Source organism: Aristolochia californica, unplaced genomic scaffold (assembly GCF_029961685.1).
Source record: "Aristolochia californica isolate CCGP_79_NKW_82.1479 unplaced genomic scaffold, dmAriCali1.0.hap1 SCAF_13, whole genome shotgun sequence".
In the NCBI taxonomy this organism is placed as follows: domain Eukaryota; kingdom Viridiplantae; phylum Streptophyta; class Magnoliopsida; order Piperales; family Aristolochiaceae; genus Aristolochia; species Aristolochia californica.
The window spans coordinates 24,463,508-24,483,345 of NW_027181804.1; the positions used below are offsets into that span (position 1 = coordinate 24,463,508).

General features: G+C 37.3%; 2 protein-coding genes across 2 annotated transcripts; both read right to left on the minus strand.

Annotated features, from left to right (window-relative positions):
- Nucleotides 1-7,000: 7,000 nt before the first annotated feature.
- On the minus strand, nucleotides 7,001-9,016 carry LOC137948958 (protein IQ-DOMAIN 17-like). Its single transcript, XM_068795190.1, has 5 exons — nucleotides 8,891-9,016; nucleotides 8,510-8,782; nucleotides 8,189-8,434; nucleotides 7,959-8,096; nucleotides 7,001-7,851 (listed from the first exon to the last, which is right to left on the minus strand). Exons 1-5 carry the CDS (start codon nucleotides 9,014-9,016, stop codon nucleotides 7,126-7,128), a joined length of 1,509 nt encoding a protein of 502 aa, XP_068651291.1. The 3' UTR covers nucleotides 7,001-7,125.
- Nucleotides 9,017-15,707: 6,691 nt separating this feature from the next.
- Nucleotides 15,708-16,807, minus strand: LOC137948778 (uncharacterized protein At5g39865-like). Its single transcript, XM_068794945.1, has one exon. It carries the CDS (start codon nucleotides 16,752-16,754, stop codon nucleotides 15,876-15,878), a length of 879 nt encoding a protein of 292 aa, XP_068651046.1. The 5' UTR covers nucleotides 16,755-16,807; the 3' UTR covers nucleotides 15,708-15,875.
- Between the last annotated feature and the right edge of the window lie 3,031 nt (nucleotides 16,808-19,838).

The following is a 19,838-nucleotide window of genomic DNA, read 5'->3' on the forward strand; positions in this document are numbered from 1 at the left end:
ATTTCATCTTCATAGTAGATTACTGCAGCGACAGAAGACAGAACATAGTCTCACCTTGAGGTGAACCTGTATAAATCTTTTTGTGCTTTTTCATGCATGTTTTTTCCTTCTTCCGCGTTTATTATTATTTCTATCATTAGTTTGGAATTACAGTGTTTAATTCCTAACAAGTGGTATCAGAGCTTTGGTTCGTGATTGAGAGCATTGGTTGGTGGAGAAGGATCGACACTTGGAATCAACAAGTTTGATGGTATGAATTTTGCATTCTGGAGGATGCAAATTGAAGATGATTTGTACAGTAAAGAGCTGCACGCACCACTTTTGGATATGAAACCAGAAGGAATGAAAGATGATGACTGGAATCTATTCAATAGACAAGTGTTGGGAATAGTCCGGTTAACATTATCGAAGAATGTTACACACAATGTGGCATCGAAGAAAACCAGAGTGGGGAAGATGAAGATTCTTTCCAACATGCATGAGAAGCCTTCCGTAAATAATGAGGTACATCTCATAAAAAACTCTTCAATTTAAAGATGACAGAAAATACATCTGTTGCATCACATTTGAATGAGTTTAGCACGATATTCAATCTATTGACATTCATTCAAATTAAATTTTATGATGAGGTTCGTGATTTAATTCTTTTGGCGTCTCTGAAGCCTATGAGGGTTGCGGTTAACAACAATGTAGGCATTGGGAAGTTGATATTAATGATGTTCTGGATACCATTCTCGCGGAGGAAGTTCATAGAAAGGACACCAGAGAATTGTCAACATCTGATTTTGCCCTTAGTGTCAATACTAGGGGTAGGAACTTCGAGAGGAATTTTAACAAGGGCAGTTGTAGAGGGAAGTCAAGGAATGGTAGAAGCAAGTCCAAATTTGTAAGGAATGTGGAATGCTAGAATTGTGGCAAGTCTGATCACATAAAGAAGAATTGCAGAGCATCGAAGAAGGATGAAAAGAAAAATGATGCTACAAATTCGATGACTGAAGAGGTACAAAATGTTTTACTCTTGTCAGTTGATAGCCCTATTGACTCTTGGGTGTTAGATTCAGGAGCATCTTTTCACACCACCGCACATCATGAGATCATGGAGAATTATGTTGTTGGAGATCATTGGAAGGTGTATCTTGCTAATGGAGCACCTTTGGATATTGTCGGTATTGGTAATGTCAGTTTGAAGATGTCAAACGGGACAGTGTGGAAAATTCACAAGGTGAGACATGTACCAAAATGGATGCGTCTAATCTCAATGGGGCAACTTGATGATGAAAGTCATAATGTGACTTTTAATGTTGCTGCCTGGAAACTCACAAAGGGATTTGTGGTTGTTGCACGAGTTAAAACTGGAACTCTTTACATCACTTCCAGTTGTAGAGACACGATTGCAGTTGTTGATGTTGTTACTGATTCTGATTTGTGGCATTATAGGCTCGATCACATGAGTGAGAAGGGAATGAAAGTGTTTCAATATAAAGGGAAGGTACCAGGGTTGAAAACTGTAAACGATAGTTTGTGTGAAGGATGTATATTTGGCAAGAAAAAAAAGGGTAAGCTTTTCTAAGGCTGGAAAGGAGCAAAAGACAACAAAATTGGAGTTAGTTCACACAGATGTGTGGCCGCCTTCAACTATTACTTCCCTTGGTGGTTCTAACTACTATGTAACATTTATTGATGATGCAAGCAGGAAGGTATGGGTTTATTTCCTGAAAAAGAAATTTGATGTCTTTGATACCTTCAAGAGATGGAGAACAATGGTTGATAATGAGACAAATTTGAAGGTGAAGTGTTTGAAGTCAGATAACAGGGGACATAGATGATGATTTCAAGAGTTACTGTGTTGATAATGGAATCAAGATGAAGAAGACCATTCCTGGAAAACCTCAATAGAATGTGTGGCTGAGAGGATGAACAAAACTTTGAACGAGTGTGCAAGGAGCATGAGATTACATGCTGGATTGCCAAAGATGTTCTGGTCTGAGGCTATTAGAACTCCTACCTATTTGATAAATAGATATCCCTCAACACCATTGGATTTCAAAATACCAGAAGAGATCTGGAGCGGCAAAGAGGTAAACCTTTCTTTCTTGAAAGTGTTTGGTTGTGTTCCTTATATTCATATTCATTCTACTTCTAGAAGTAAACTTGATGCAAAATCTAAATTATGTTTCTTTATTGCCAATGGTGGTACTGAGTTTGGTTATCACTTCTGGGACGACCAAAGTCTTATGGTTATCAAGAGCAAGGACAAGATCTTCAATGAAGGTGCCTTGTATAAAGACAGGTTGAGAACAGAGTCTAAGATCATAAGTGATGAAGCCAAGAAGTCTGAAGTGATTTAGATGAGAGATCTTGCAGCTATTGAGATGGAGAATATTGCTCAGAAAGACCAAGAGAACATAACCCCAGAAGTAAATCAGAACATTCTTGTGAATAAACTCAGGAGATCTGCCAGAACAAGCAGACCACCACAGAGGTACTCCCCTTTACTTAATTAAATTTTGTTGGTTGCTAAAGGTGAACCAAAGAGTTATGAGGAAGCCGATCAAGTTGATGAATCAACCAAGTGGGAGTTGGCAATGCAGGATGAGATGGATTCCTTGTTTCCTTATTAATAGGCTACCATCTTCAGTACTGTTAGGAGTAAGACGCCCTAACTCCAAACTAACGAGAGCAATAATAATAATTGTAGAAGAAAGGAACCACAAACACGAAAATACAACAAGATTTATATAGGTTTGCCTCAAGGTGAGACTACGTCTTGTCTTCCACCACTACAGTAATCTACTATAAATATGCAGTAATTTACAAAAAGAAATAGCACACACTTACAAGTGTTTTTCCCTAACCTCTCTCGAGCTGCATCTCAAGGTCCTTCTCCGTGATGATGATCAAACCCTAATAGTGTCGCCCCTAAATATAAAGAAAAAATTAGGGCAATTGTAATACAATAGTGATATCCCCAAACTACCCTTAATGAAACAATGGTCAATATATCGTGATCCGTGTACCGACTCAACTAAAGGAGTTTATTAGGCTCCACAACTTAACAAGTACTTGGTCATAAGTCTCCATATTCTTTGTTATTTCCATATAAGGACCCTTACTCCCTTCCATTGAAGGTCTTTGGATTCACATGTTCATGTCACATCCCCACAAAGGAGTAGGTTGGACCCAAGGCTATTAAGTGTATTTTTTTGAGTTACTGTCTTACCCAAAAAGGATATGTTTGTTATAATCATTCTCTTCGAAAGTTAATTGTCTTCAGGGATGTCACATTTTTTTAGGATACAACCTTTTATTCTTCCAAGGATGTTCCTCTAGGTCTTTCATCTATTCAGCCGGCTATGAAGCCTGTTGTTCCACTTGATGTGGATCTCTCTCCTGATGCATCGATCGATACCACACTTGTGGAATTTATGAATTCCTATGAGGTAAGTCCATCTTCCCCTCCTATATTTGGTCCACAATTTGATACTCATCTCGTAGCTCTTAGAAAGGAACCTAGGACTTGTACTCAATCTCTCTATGCTCTCTTCCTATATCCAATTTTGTTTCTCACCATCATTTGTCTTCTTCTTGCTGTCAATTTCTTGCATTTATCTCTTTTGTCTTTGTCCAACAGTCGTATCAAGAGGCTCTGAGGCATCCAGGATGGAAGGCAGCAATGGAAGAGGAAATGAATATGAGAATCAGATTTGGGCCTTGATTCCACTTCTTCCCAGTAAGAAGCTCATGGGTTGTAAATGGGTTTTTACTATCAAGCACAATCCAAATATTTTTGTAGCTCATCTCAAGTACCATCTAGTTTCAAAAGGTTATACTCAGTGCTATGGAGTAGATTATGAAGAAACTTTCACCCCAATGGCCAAGTTAAATTCAATAGGAATATTTTTATGACTTGCTGCTAATTCCTCTTAACCATTTTATCAGTTGGATGTGAAGAATACATTTTTGAAAGGTGATATTAAGGAAAAAATTTATATGCATCAACCACTTGGATTTGTGGTTGACGGGGAGTTAGTATGCAAATTGAGGAAGTCTTTATATGGCCTTAAATAGTCTCTTCGGATTTGGTTTGACAAATTTAGCCAAACAATATTGCATTTTTGGATTCAACTGGTGCACAGTAGATCATTCTATCTTTATCAAGAATACCTCTAGCGATTTATGTGAATGATATTATCTTAACAGGCAGTGATTCAAACAGTATAAAAGAAGTCAAAGAAAATATATGCAAAGAATTCAAAACAAATGATCTTGGACTTCTGAAATATTTATTGGGTATTGAGGTATTCCAATCAAAGCATGGGATCATATTATCTCAGAGAAAGTTTGTTTTTTATCTCCTTGAGGATACAAGCATGATGGTATGTCGACCAATGGATACTCCCATGGATGCTAACACAAAGTTATATGCAAGCTCTGGTGAAGATGTTGATATAGGTAAATATTAGAGACTTGTGGGAAAGCTTATTTATCATAAGTAAGGGTTGTTAGTTAGTAAAGGCATAAACCACAACTTACCCATTGTTAAGCTCTAGAGAGGATATTGAGGTATTCAAAAAGAGTCCAAGGGAAGGGACTTCTCTATAAAAACCATGGTCACTTCAACATTGAAGGTTTTTATGGATGTAGATTGGGCAGGATCATCTGATGACAAGAAGTCAACCTATGGGCTTTATAGCTTAGTTGGAGGTAACCTAGTTACATGGAGAAGTAAAAAGTAGAATGTTATTGCGAGATCCAATGCAGAAGCAGAATATAGAGCTATAGCATATACAGTTAGCGAGCTTCTATGGATCAAATTCCTTCTTACTGAATTATTATTCTAAAAAGAAGCCCCTATGGAATTATACTGTGACAACTAGGTAGCCATTCATATTGCTGCAAATCTGGTCTTCCATGAGCGAACAAAACATATTGAGGTAGATTGTCACTTTATATGGGGGAAATTTCAAGCCGATATTCTATCTCTCGGTCATTTTTCATCTCGAGGACAGGTAGTAGATATACTTACAAAGCTAGTGACTTCCAAGATCCAAACCACTACATGCAGCAAGTTGGGTATCTATGAAGTTTTCTCTCCCCCAACATGAGGGGGAGTGTTGGAAGATAAGCTCGTAATAGTGGCATGATGTAAATTACTTTTTATTTTTGTTCCTTTTTTCTTCGTCCTTAGGGTAAAGGGTAATGATGTAATTGTTAAATCTCTCATTATTATAAATACATTGAGGGGGAGGATTAGGATGTCACTTAACCAAATCCTCCTCTCCTTCTCTCTCAAACTCTCTCTCACTCTTGTTCTCCCGTTCTTCTTCTCCCTCTCTACTTCACCTTCGGTTGATACCCCTCTTGTGTTTATTATCTACGATATGATCATGGGATCCTAGATCCAACAAAATAAAACGTTAAGATATAGAAAATTGCTCCTTAATCGAAACTTACAAGAATGAGAAGAAACTGAATAAAAAAACTTTTATGTTGATACATACAAAGTAGCAGCACTTAATCTTCATGCAAATAAGAATAAAACACTCATTCTCTAACCTTCTTCATGAGATTAATCATGAATAATCATCTAAAAAAAAGAGGAAGAATACTTGTCTTGAATGAGCACGAGTTGCTCAACTTTGGTCAACCAAAACTTCTACTTGATAAGCTTGATTTAATTAACACCTTAACTAAGAGACTTGAAATCCTAAAACAATTGCTTTGATAGAGAAGCTCATTATAGTGACCACGACCATTTCCAAAGCAATCCGACACTTTAAAAGCATCATTGGAGATCAATTTGGGGGTTTATAATCTCAATCAATCAACTTTCTGAAAAGTAAGTACATAACTATTTTATTTTAAAATATTTGATATGTCTCGGCTTAGATTGATGCTCGAACTGATTCTACTAATTTTTAAATCCATTTCCATGTCTAGGAAGTAAATTTGAGCTTTAATGCAATCATGTGATTATTGAACTGATTTTTATGTGCTAAGCAACATAGAACTGTTATTTTCAAATCATTAGTTGGTGTAGCTTTTAGTTTGAGCTGGAATTGATGTTCTTAGACTTTAAACCATTTGCGATCATCCAACAAACTACTTTTGAGCCTTGAATTTAATATTCTCTATTGTATTGAGCTTCTCTAGACAAACCCAACTACCATAGAACTCTTATATTTTGAAATCTTTAAGAGTACTTAGTCATTTTTCTTTAGGGGGGGGGGGGAGAGAGAGGGAGGTGGAGTTCATTTCTCTTCTTCTGTTCCAATCTCCTTCTCTTCTCATCCATGTTCATCTACTTTTTCTCTCAAAACTCTCTTCTTCTAATCTACGTGTAAAGAAAGGTAATCTCAAGGTTTAAGAACATGACCCAAAAATCTAACGAACTCTTTGTTTGATAGTGATAGATGAATTATAGCAAGCATTGATCAAGCCTTGTACATGGAAGACCTTCCCTCAACTCAACTCATTACGAGAGGCTTTAATTGGTTGTTGAGATGTTGGAAATCTCGGAAATAAGAAAGAGGAAGATAGAAATTTAAAATGAAAGTCTCGAGTCCCAACTTCCAATTCTCGACTCCTCAATCCTATGCCATGATTCCATCATTAATACTACATGTATAAAGATTTCAATAAGGATCGCATATGGAAATACCAGTACAAGCACTAATAGAGTTTTAGCTCACAGTCCAAAACTCGGGATGCTTCGATCAGTTCATCGTCTAGTACAGATCAAGCACGCCTATTGCTTAATAACAAATCCCAATCTAAATCGATTACGGATCTTCATCAACAGGGATTAATGTATTTCGTATTTCCATTCGAGAGATGAATTATGTATACGGATCCTCCGAGCCTCCGGCCGTCACCTTCATCATAGATTCTAAAATACTACGACGAACCAGTCAGTTTCAGTTGGGAGTTGGCACTGGTAGCATTTCAAAATGCTTCTGTTTCTGAACTTTGATCTGCAATCGACTACGCTTCTAATTAATTAAACAGTCCAAAGTGGGTACTGACATTCTTCGCAGTCCATTAGTAAAATCAGGAGACAGTGAAAGCTTAAATGATTTATTTTCCGAACGTCATAGCCATTTGTGTCTCTCCCCGCCATTACTATCACCGCAACCACCGCCGCAGGTCGCTGGTTGAAGATGGAGAGACCTCTCCGACGAGGCTATCTGTGCAGCAAGACAGCTGCTCGCCGCCATATAGACCCGCATGAGCGCTCTTAAAACTCGGGCTTTTCAGGCTCTGTGAGTAACCGCTCAGGCTAGTTTCCGGTGCCGGAAAGGATAAACGTTTCCGTGCTGAACTCCCCCGTTCCCTATCCGGCGTCAACGGCCTCTGTCGAGGTGCGCTCTGCGGCCGTATCCTAGCTTTAGCCGACTCTGTCGCCGCCATATAGTTCGGCAATGCGGCAGAACCGCCGCCCCCAGCTCCACCCGTTCCGTAATAGTACACGGAGCCGCTTGGGGTGTGAACGGCCGGAGTGGAAGTTCTTTCTTTTCTGACGCAACGCGGGCTGGCAGAGCGGACTTGTACAGAGCGAGTTTTGGCCGGAGAGGGTGTGACGGGTGACTGGTTGAAGGAAGCGCTGTGGTGGATTCGGTGGAGGGGAGACGAGGCGCCATAAGAGTTCGGATTGAGATGAGCATTTCTCCCCGAGTAAGAGAACGGACGCGCTGTGTCAATTTCGACGGTCTTTATGTGGTCCCTTTGATCTGTAGAAGCTCTTCCTCTGAATTCGTACGGCCTCGTCGCCATCCATCGATCGAGCCATTTGGGTTTCTCTTCCATCTCTTCGTCCTCCACGCTTGATGGGTTTCTGCCGGAGCGCCATATCTTTGATAAGGAAGTATAAAACAGACAAAATAAGTTAATACAACTTAAAAGAGAAAGGGAGAGTGAACGAAATCCAGTCTCTGCAGGCCATTTCTGCTAGTGCTTACCTGATGAGAAAAGGCGTAGGCTAGGGCCTTTTCACGTTTCAAGGCAGCTTCCTTCCTACTCTGTATCATTGCTTGGATTTCTTCGATTGGGTGAGGACGATCATCCCAGTCATCAGGGATGCTACTCCCCTCTCTCGACTGCAAATGGAATAACCAATTAACCATGAGAGGATAACAGAAAAGATCGATCCTAAACACGAGTTTGAAAAGAGAAAAAGAGGACTTATTACAAGGGATTTTCTTTCGGCGATTTCCTGAAGACAACGCGACTGCCATAAGCTGTTTGTATCGCATGAGGAAGATTTGGTGTTTCCTTCCTGTGAGAGCCTCAGCCTTTGGCCTCGCACCCGGGCTTGTAATCGAACCAGAGCTTGCATGCACCTCAGAGTCATCTTCGCCTGCTTTCGAACGTTGTGACCTCTCACTAAAGCTTGAAGTTTTACAACCCCTTTGAGCGCTCGGAGAGCTCTTCTTGCCTTTCATACTAGCAGATATCAGTTCTAATGCCGTCTCATATAAGAAAAAGTTTTGACGATTCGAAAAACACATACCAGATATCCTCTGAAAGCTGTCTGAATAACCACAGCAGCATAGTGTTCTCTCACAAAATTGGTTGGCTGGGTTAGTCTAACAACCTCCACCACAGATTGTGTAGTGGCCACGGCCGCCTCTGCAGCCGACGCGGCCGTTGCCACTTCCACAGCAATTGCGCGCCTATGATCGGCATTTGCAGCTGCTGAAACCTTCATAGACTTCTGATCGCCATTTTGCGAGGCTTCGTGATGAGATGGTTTGCCAAAAATCCATCTTCTCTTCTCTCTTTTCTGCAAATACGCGCCCAGTAGTAGTGAGAAAAAAACATTCAGGTCAAACAACCATGTTGTGATTTATGATCATTCCAGAACTAAAAACAACAACTTTCAACAGCTAACCTTCTCGTCCTCTTCTACCTCCTGATCTTCCCTCCTCTTGCTGCACTTGTTCTCGTTTTCTTTAGTGGGAGATCTGAAAGCCCTCTTTACCGCAGTCAACCACGAGCTTCCACCCTTCTTCCCCATCAACAAGGTGCAGCATTTACAGCAAAACTAGCTGGCACACGAAAACCAGAAGAAGACTAGAAGAAAAAGGAAGAAAAAAGAAAACGATACTAGGCTCCTAACAAGGTGAAGATGAATGTGAGGAAAGCAAATATAGATTTCACAGAGGTGTTCTTTTGCTGTCAGAGAGGAGGCGAAAATAAATTGGAAGTGAGCAGAGGAAGAAGATTAAAAAAGCATCTCGAGAAAGTCGAAAGCGGAACAATCCAGTTGGGCGCACGTTGGCGTAGCAGATACCCTAGATCGGTGGCGCTTTTAGTAATTGTTAGCTTTTTAAGAAGCTTTTCGTCTTAAAACAACCGTTACAGTCGTGTGATTCAGGAGGAAGAGAGAGAGAGAGATCAGAGTCTGGGGTTTACTCGCTGTTCTCCGTAATGTGTGTCGTCGGCGGCAGTCGGAGTCCACCGTCGACTCAAAACTGCATGGCGGTTTCCGGTTATCGGTATGCATAACCGGTTTCGTCTAGTGGTGGGGACGTGGCTCGTTCCCCGGGAGAAGACCGGTCAAACCGGACTGTCCCACTCGCCGACTAGAATACAAGGCTGACAGAAACGCAGAACTCAGAAGCTGCTACAAGACAACCGAGTCCACTCGGACTTTTATCCACGAGTCAACTCAAAACGGCTTGGAAATAGAGACTGCTAAAAGTATCCTTCTAGAAACAATAAATGTTACATAACGGTAACGATACAGATCGGATTTTAAGCTGCCGATACGTACTAGATTCCCGACACGGTCGACCATGCCTGATCCAAATCCCGCGAATTTTTCTTGCATGTGAGAGACTGACAGGCATGTGAGCAGGATAACGAAAATAATTGGCGTTGACTAACTCACAATAAGTAATCTCAGGGTCAGCGAGTCCAGATCGGATTTATTAAATAGTAAAATCATTTTCAGAATAAATAATGAAATGCAATTGCCGGTCGTGCGATTTATAATATTTCTCTTCTATTTTCTTTCTCATTTTCGTAAAATATATAGCGATGTTAGCAAGTTATATGGAAAAAGAAGAAGGAAGAGGAAGAAGAAGAAGAGTACAAAAAGATTTGTTCTTCATTGGTTTCTACTCGTTCTTTCTTTTAACTTGTTTATTATGAGTTTAAAATTTTTAGTCCTATTTGAACTAGGATTAGTCTTCTCTACTACTCATCCATCTACTACTAAATGAAGATTCCTTGTTGATCTCAAAGTCTGATTGAGAAGTGTGAGTTGAGTTTCTTTCTATGTAGGTTTCCTTTCATTGCATGAGATGGAATTCTTTTATGTGGGTCTCTAGGTTGTGTTTGGAACATAGAAAAATGGGAGAAAAGAAAAGGAAGAGAAGAGAAAGAGAAAGATAAAAGAAAAGAAAAGATGTTTTTTTTTTTCTTTTGTTTGGAGGCTCATGGAAAATGAGAGAGAAAATAGAAGAGAAATATAGTTTCTCTTGTTTGGATAAACGTGGAAAATAAAATAGGAAAAAAAAGTAATAATTTAAAATTTTGATGATTAAAATTTTCTCTCAAATTTTTATTTCTTTTTTTTTCTTTCCAGATTTTATCATTTTGTGAGAAAAACAAATTTATTAACTAACTGAGAAAATGATTTTCTCTCTTATTTTCTTTTCTTTCAATGATTCTTTGTTGCCAAACAACAAAAAATGAGTTTGTGTCCTAATTGCAGTAAGACACTCAAATGTTAACATAGGTGTCTAGAGTTGGGCTACACTGGACTCTTTGTTGCTTGTTGTTAGCTGTGGACTCTTTGTGAAACCTCCTCAAGACCACTTGGTGAACTTTCCTGTTTTCACTTCTAAAGAAAGAGTTCTAGTCAGATTTACTCATTCCTTGTTAGCTTCTCTTCTCCTACGTTTTTCGCCCATACAAGTTCCTTTTTTGTGCATGGAATTTCCTTATTGGGTTACATGCAATTTTGAGATGTTTTATAGTTAAAACTCTTGTACGTATAAGTTGGTTCTTGCTCAATTTAGACCATGCATATATGTATGGAGGAGTCGTTTATGATCAAAGGTAAGCTATGAAACCTTTAGTAGTACTCATTTGGTTGGTTATGTTTTTCATCACTTTGGAACAATGCCACATATCCATTACTCGTGGCAACACTTTTTGACTTGCCGTCTCTGAAGAATTGAATGGTGGACATGTGTTTTTGTTACTATAGATAGGAGTATGTCTAACTAAAGAAAATGAACATGACCTTCTTCCTTAGTATTGGTCTAACTCCCATTCCAGATTACTTATCTTACATATTATTTTATTTAGCAAGTTATGTCTAAGTGTAATTGGGTGATTCGGAAGTTAAGTACGAATACAATTAGGAAACTATATAAATAAAGTGTGTCGTAGGGGACGATACATAAACTATCTCTCTTCCCTTTTCTTCTCTATCCCATGTTTCCTCTTCTCCTCCCCTTGAGCCCCATGTCTTCTCTTCTTTCTCTCTCTTGCATGTTCTCACTCTAAATTCGAAAAGGACATTGTTATTAGGCTCTATTATATGATAATATAATACTATTTATATTTGCAATTTATAAATTTTTAGTCATTTTTATGTTATTCTATTTATCTACAAGACTACCCAATCTATTATTTGATAAATAGGTAAATAAAGGATATAAAAAAACTTATTCAATATATTGATAATACTATTTACATTGTTGATGTACCAAAAGATTTGATTTATGAAGCAATGCAAAATCATAAATACAAATAACTTAAAATAAAATTACAAGACTTTAATTGTCGAAGGTCTTGTCTCTGGTTTCATCCTTTATTTTGATTTTCATGAACAATATTTGCTAGTCATGTGACTAATCCAATTGTTTGCATTTCTTAGTTAGTGATTTATACTTGTTATTGGCTTCCATATAATAGAATGAGGGAACTTTGATTGCATGCATGTTTGACAACCTTAGCAAGCTTTTTGAGGATTTTGGCGGAATTTATGTAATCTAGAGCTATAGTAGATTTTGTAGAGTTTCTCCCTTTTCTAAAATCTTCCAACAATTGACTTTTCTCCCTAAAAGCTCCCCATTTCCTAGAGAATTGACCTCTATTTATAGGAAGGGTTGAATAGCTTAACTAATCCTCCCTCTCATCCTCCTTTATTACTTGGTTTAGGGTAATTCTTGGATGATGCCATGTGTCATTTTATCTAAAAGGTGAGACCAATTTATATTGGTTATAATCTAGGCCTTTGATCATGATCAAAATCATTATTTGAGATTGGCTTCAATTTATCTTCCATGATGGCTTCATACTTATGGCTTGATCATGGCCATCGATCAAGGTATGTAATCTTGATCGTTTATTTTTCATGTTTTTACATATGCCCGCTTTGAGATTTTGTTCACTTATGAATAGATAATGCTTGAAGTACTTGACTAAATTGGTGGCATTTCATTTGCATGGTCTACTTTGCTTAATTTGTTACAGATCAATTTAATGAGGTCTCAATAGCTAATAAATTATGGGTCGGACCTGCTAACTTGTGACCGGTTGAATCGAAGGCATAAGGATGTTGTGTGTGTTGTTGATTACAAGGGTATAAGTCGAGAGGCGTGGGAAAAAGTGAGGATAAAAAAAGGGAGAGAGAGAGAGAGAGAGAGAGAGCCCAAACTCATGGGGACACAAGGAGAAGAAACCAAGGGAGAAAAAGAAGAGGAAAAGTTATAGAGGTGTAAGGACGAATTTGAGCCAAGTGGACGAGGCTTGAATATTTTACCCCATTTCTTGATGTTGCATTTATAGTTGTGGGAAGGTATTTACAATGACAACAATGACTTTTGAGTAAAATCCTTAAAAAACAAAAAGACATAAAAGTATATACACAAGCTTGTATTGTTACAATTTTATGCCATCTCTATAGAAGTTCTTCTTATTTATCCTTCATGTCACTTTTCTATCTTATTTACCATCCATGTCGTTCCACGTGCATGGCTTCTTTTTTAACACCCCCCCTTAAGCTAGTGCATAAACATCATAAAACCCTAATTTTATACGTATCATGGAGTGTTGTTGTTGGTATTGCTCTAGTGAAGATATATGCATGTCGGTTCTTTGATGGAATGTAATGCATGGTTATATCTCCAACTTGTAACTTCTCTTTGATAAAGTGGCATTTGATTTCGATATGTTTGGTCCTTTCATGGAATATTGGGTTTGTAGTTATGTGAATTGTTGCCCGATTATCACAGTGAAGTTGCATTAATTTTTAGAAGAGAAACCCAGTTTTGATAAATCATATTGTTTCACTTAATACATGGACCATGGCACGATATTCTATGTCTGCACTTGATCAAGTTATGACTATCTGTTTTTTAGTCTGGCAAGTAACCAAATTCCCACCCATTGTTATACAATATCTGAAAGTCGATTTTTTATCATAGGGTGATCTTTCCCTGTCTAAATCAACAAATCCTTCTATGTTGATGTGTCCATGGTATTTGTAAAATAGTCCTTACCCAGGACTTTATTTTAGATACCTCAGTATAATTTCTAATGCTTGCCAGTGGCTATTCGACGGTGATGCATCAACTGACTAAGAATGCTTCAAAGGAAATGTCAGGTTGGTTTACAGTGAGATAGATTAGTTTCCCAACAAGTCTTAGAAATTATCACCCTCTTTCATGTGTAATTTGGTGTTTGGGTCCATTGGTGAATTGAGAGATTTACATCCCCCATCATACTTGTTTCTTCCAACAGATCTAGCACATATTTTCTTCGCGATAAGATTACACCAGATTTTTATTACAAAACCTCTATGCCAAGGAAGTATTTGAGTAAACTCTAATCCTTGGTTTGGAATGTTTTGCTCATTTCCTCTATTTTTTCATTTAACTATTTTTGAGAATAATAATGGTCGAATTTTCATTTTCTTTTCTTTTCTTTTCTTTTCTAGGGGTTCCAAATAGACCCTATGGGTTGGAGTTGTATAAATGTGCAAATATAGCATATACTCCCCCTTAATTTGTGCATAGTTTCTTTTTTATCTTTTAAGCATAATGTTACGAGTGCTAGGTCATTTGATCCAAGTTCCCTTTATTTTCTTCTTCCCCTTTTTTTATGCCAAGCACAAAGAAAGTCCCTTCAAAAGATGAAACTTCTATCCTACAAGACACCAAGTTGTATTTCCTCTTACCCCCAATACAACTTGATGGGGAATGTTAAGAGAGAAATTAAAATAATTTTGAAATTAAAAATTTAGAATTAAATTATGTAATAGTTTAAGAAATTAATCACAAATCAATCAAAAGATTGATTTATCATGATTTCCTCAAGTCAAGGGAATTTTTTTAATGATTTTTTATTTTTTAATTAAAGAATTAAATAATCCTTTTTATCCTATAAATAGGTTTGTATTGATTGTAAAAATTCATTCTGATTCAATACAATTTATGCATATCCTTCTATCCGTGGATTAGACTCCTAAGGCTAAGCCATGTAAAATTAGTTTGTGCATTTTGTTCCTTTCATCTTCAATTTTATTGTCGCATAGAAATTTCTCAACAAGCTCCGCAGATAACTTGGTTTATCTCTGAAATTTTTTTGAACAATAACTGATACGTTAGAATCCTTGTATTGATCCCATGTCAAAATTTCAGGGCTTTAATTCATAATCTTAAACAACAAGAGAAGGAGAAAAGAGGAGTAAGGAAGAAGAATAAGAGAAGATAAGAGAAAGAAGAGAAATTGAGTGGGAGAAGACCTTGGAGGAAAGGTTCTAAACCTTGTTAAGGTAAAAAAACCTCCACCTACTTTATTTGTAGTAATAAATTACATCCTTGAACTAATACGTTTTAAGGGAACAATGAACATATTATAATTTTGTGTACAATGAACATATATTTATAACAGAGGAAACAAATAGAATCCAAGTACAATTAAACTACCATTGTCCCAATTATACCCAAAGTTAAACACTTTAAAATAAGTCTTACAATAACTGATCAATTGAACATAAATAGAAGACTAGCATAACTAAAACACATTTAACTGAGACTCTTCTGCCTATAAAACTTCACTATATGAAGTCTAGTTCGATGAGACTTCTTATTATAAGAGTCATGTAATGCTTTTCGATACTACTCTTCAACATTAGGGAAGAAAGATACCAATAAAGACAAAAAAAAAACAATTTTTATAGGAGAATCAAATTTCTACTAGTAGATTACTCTAGCTTCTTTTTTGTTCTACGACCATGCCTTCCAAAAAAAGCACAAATAAAATGTCGATAAGACTCGGGTGATCAAACTAAAATTTACCCTTTGATTGTTGCAAACGTGATATGGAAGACTTATCATTGGACAGGATCAAAGTCCAAAATCTAGCTTGCTTGTATTTGATTTAGATTTGATGACTAAATTAACTATTGGGTGCACCTAGCTTTTGACAGGCTTAGTCCAGTTTTATGCTGAACACGAAACTGAGAAAGAAGTCATCAACGGGTAAGCTTAGTAGGAAAATTTTCTGCTAGGGATTGATCAGACATCATCGTCTGCGATAGCTTCAGGTAAGGAGTTTTATAATAATTAACACATAAAAAACAATTCAAAAAAGTTGGTTGAAGGTAACGTTGTCAAAATTTTCCGATCTCACTGAATCTAAGGTTTCAGAAATGGAGTTCGGCAACAGAAAAATAATTCGTAAGCAGGGATATGGGCAGTCTCCCCATAGATTCATATTTATCTTTAAATACATCAAATACAGTGCAGTTCGTAGTTCATACATCAAAGACAGAATACAGAATTCAGTTGGGTAGGTAAAAAGGAGTAATTTCCAAGACGGAAATACAGATCCAAAGACGAGTAGGAGAGATTTCAACTGCAAAGGGGACAAAGGACCAAACCATTTTCGTTGCAGACAAAGCACCTCACGACCTTTCTATCCTCCTTCACTACTTTGCAACTCCCATTACAGTCAAAACAGGGAAGAAACCTCACGCCTCCACATCCTTCACAGACCGCCCCAACCTTCCCTTTTGGTAATCCTTCAACAAGTGTCCCAAAATCCCCTTCTTCAAATATCTGCATAACCTCGTCGACCCCTCCGATGTACCTCCCCTTCACAAAAACCCTCGGAACTCTGGTGTCTCCCTTGCCATTCATCAATTCCTTCAGTTCTTCTTTGAATCCCGAATGCATAGAAATGTCCCTCTCTATGAATTTAACACCTAACCCCTCCAACGCCGACCGCACCGAGTTACAATCCTCGAACGTCTTCCGGATTCCCCGGAGGGAAGTCGTGTAAATGACGATGGCCTTCTCGCCTCCCGGCGGGCATCTCATCTCGTACCCATCAAGCGAAAACTTGGCCAGCAAAGGAATATTGGGATTCAGAGGTTGTAGGACGTTGTTGCGGTTGATGGGCTTGAGAGGTTTGGAGATCCGGGTGTTGAGTTCGGCGACGGTGTGGAGGGATGATTTGGTGGCAGGGGAGAAACGGAAGCTATTTTCGTTAGTATCGAGGCCTGCCATTAGTTCCCACGAGTTGATGACTTCAGGCGGCTCGCGGGGGCGGGGCTCCGGAAGGGGAGTGGGGAGTATGGAGATCGTCTGCGGGCGAGGATAATCAAGGGTAGTAAGGATGCCATAAGTTGTGGAGGTCAGGGAGACAATGTGGTGACTGAATCCACCAGGCCCTGTTATCTGTCCGTACTCATCGTCGTCTTCCAGAAGATGCGAGGAAGCGCAGCCCATTTCCGTCCGCTATCAGAAGTCAAATCCCGGCCAGCCCCAAGCAAGAAGAAACAAAGAAGCGTGGAAGAGAGGGGAAGCGGCAACTGAAGTTTTCAAATTTGAATAAACCGTCGCCACGCTGCGACTCCCTAAGCAGTTGTGACCCGACAGGATTACGAATTTGTATGGTCCTTTCTATCCCTAGAGCGCCTGCAGTTATGGAACTCTTAATTTCAAATTTGGACGAGGGATCCGATGGATGGAGACCATGGGAGCCTCTCTTTCTCGTTATTGACGAGCTGGTGGGTCCATCAGGTTACGCGATTTAGTACACGTGTTATCATCGAAGACGATACGTCTCACCATTTAAGGTGGTTCTGATCACCGTGACATGAAGGTACAGATCATAAATTAAATAACGGACCTGAACTAATACGATTTAGGTAGCTTGCCTGGGAATAGTTTAATGTGAAGCTAATTAATGTATAATCTATTGAAGTACTTTGGATTTATCTAAATTCAAATCAGATTCAATTTATTATTTAATTTATTTGATATCCAAATAAGTACATGTTTACAAAATCCAATCAATTTTAAATTTAAATTTAAATTATAAAAGATATTATAAATAATGTAAATTATTATAATTTTCTAAATATTTCACAAAAGACATATAAATAATTTAAATTTTAAAAAAAATATTTACATTATGACTAATTATTTAAAATATTATAAATCATGAGAAATTAAATTTTAAAAATAAATTAATTTTTTAAAATTTATAAAAAAATAATTTAACATAAATTATAAAAATAAAATTTAAACATAAATAAGAAAATATTATAAAATAATTTTAATAACAAAAAAAAATTGAATTATGGAAAATTAAAAAAGTATTTCAAGTATAAAAAGTTATAAATTATAAAAAAAATTATAAAAAATAACTTAAATCATTAAGGTCCCGTTGGCACCCCTAGTTAGAAATTTATATCTCAGGAAAAGCTAGATACGTTTCTAAGAAACTTTGAGTATAAAATCCTATTAGACCCTATTAATACACATAAAAAACATTTATGGTATTAGATAAAAAATTTTAAATTTTCCTTATAGACCCTATTAATACATTTTGTAAGGACATAAATAGAAAGTATTAATCACTCTCATACATTATCTTACTTATCCTATTTGACCTTAGAAGTAATAGCAATAACTTTTACATGAAACATTATTACAGATGGGTGATTTTGTAGCTCAAGGATTATGAATTGGTAGTAGTGCCAAATTGCAATTAGTTCATCATCACTTTTATAACCACAGTTGAAGTTAGCCTCTTGCCTTTCCTTCTATTGTTCCTAGCCCTACCCTAGTTACTTCTATCTTTCATATCAAATGAACTAAGGTCACAAAAATGAAAAGGTTGTTCCTAAATAGCCAACTTTTACTTGTTACAAACACCTATACCCAAAACTAAGTAAGTGCACAAACCAAACAAGTTACTTGGAACAACTCCTAGATGGATCTCAAGTGAGTCTTTGATGCCCCAAGACCAGAAAATCTTCTTCACATGTTGTGTAGTTGGATTTGCCTAGAAAGACCAACAAGAAAACTAGATTGACTAATAATACTTATTTTTTACTAAGGTGATCCAAAGGAAGCAACAGATAAATGGTAAACAAATTGTTGATTAGGATCAAGTCTTGAGAGAACTTTGGAATCGGGAAGACATAACAATGAACTAGTGTATAAGCTATGCTACACACATATCTTTGTTTCCTATGGAGCCTTTTCTTTCCAAAATGAGGTACATAATCGAGGACATGTTATGGACATAGAACTAGGCTAAGAGTAAAAAGTGCTACCTGATAGCTGATGTGAATAGAACTTGAAATTGTATTAATTTTATTTCTATACAAGATCAAATTCATGGTTACTACTCCTAACATTGTAATTAAAAAATATGTATATATAACACTATATTAGTCACACTCAAGAACATCTCCAAGATATTTTCTGGCACATAGGTTTCTAGCATATGATGAAACCACCTTCTCCATCTTGCCATCCCTCTTGCCTTGAAGATTGTTGTTGTTTAGAGTAGGTGATATCCTTCCAAGACTCTGAGTTACTTGAGGAGAGAACAAAAAGTAGGTGCCACGAATGGCGGTGAACAAGAGTTGTTGTGAATTGAGTAGGCCACCAAATCCACCTCTACCAAAAAGAGAAAATGACTTTGTTGTAGCATATTATTTTTTTGCATCGTCCACATAAATTAAGTCATCTATCCTTTGCTATTATGTTGAATACCAAACTTCACATGACCCTAGAGTAGCACTCAAGGTTTGACTGACCCACATCCTACAAAAGCATAATATCAGGGTTACTTTCAATTTCTTTTGCAACTAATGTGAACTAAAACATGCATAGTTAAGAAAAGAAATCTCAGCTATTTATACATAGAAGTATCATGCCATAAAACTCATCATGACACACCATGATCAATGATGGTAAGCATTTCTATGTTTCACATTTCTCAAAAAAAAAAAGATTTTGAGGACTAATAAACTGACTTCCCCCAGCCAAGCAAGCATCCTTTTTTCTTTGGAATAGTGAAGCCAGACAAGAATTAACATAAGGGAAGGACAAGAATTGGATATTATTGTACTAGATCTTTTTCATGTCTAAAATGGTTTGTAGGAGGCTAGGGAATCGAAGTGTTAGACTCTGCAAGAGGCTCTCAGCTTGATGGTTCAAAAGTAGGCTCTTCTCTACATAATTAACATGACTTGTTAGTCATGACTTACAATGTTAAACAAGGGTCCATCATATACAATGAGGAAATTTTTAAGATCAAAAGTCATGAATCTTTTTCAGCTCTTGTGATTACATGCAAATACAACATATTCTTACACATTGCTAGCATGTCAAGATTGCAATGCAAGGAACCTATCACATCCATGCATGGTAGTTGTGAAGGGAAGATATTCAATGAAGTATAGTTGGTTTTCTACCAAAAGGTGGCCGATCAACTATGCTGCCATATATTTCTTCAAGAACAGGGTTTAAACCATTCAAGTTCCAATGTGGTACCACATTGGCTAGTTGCAT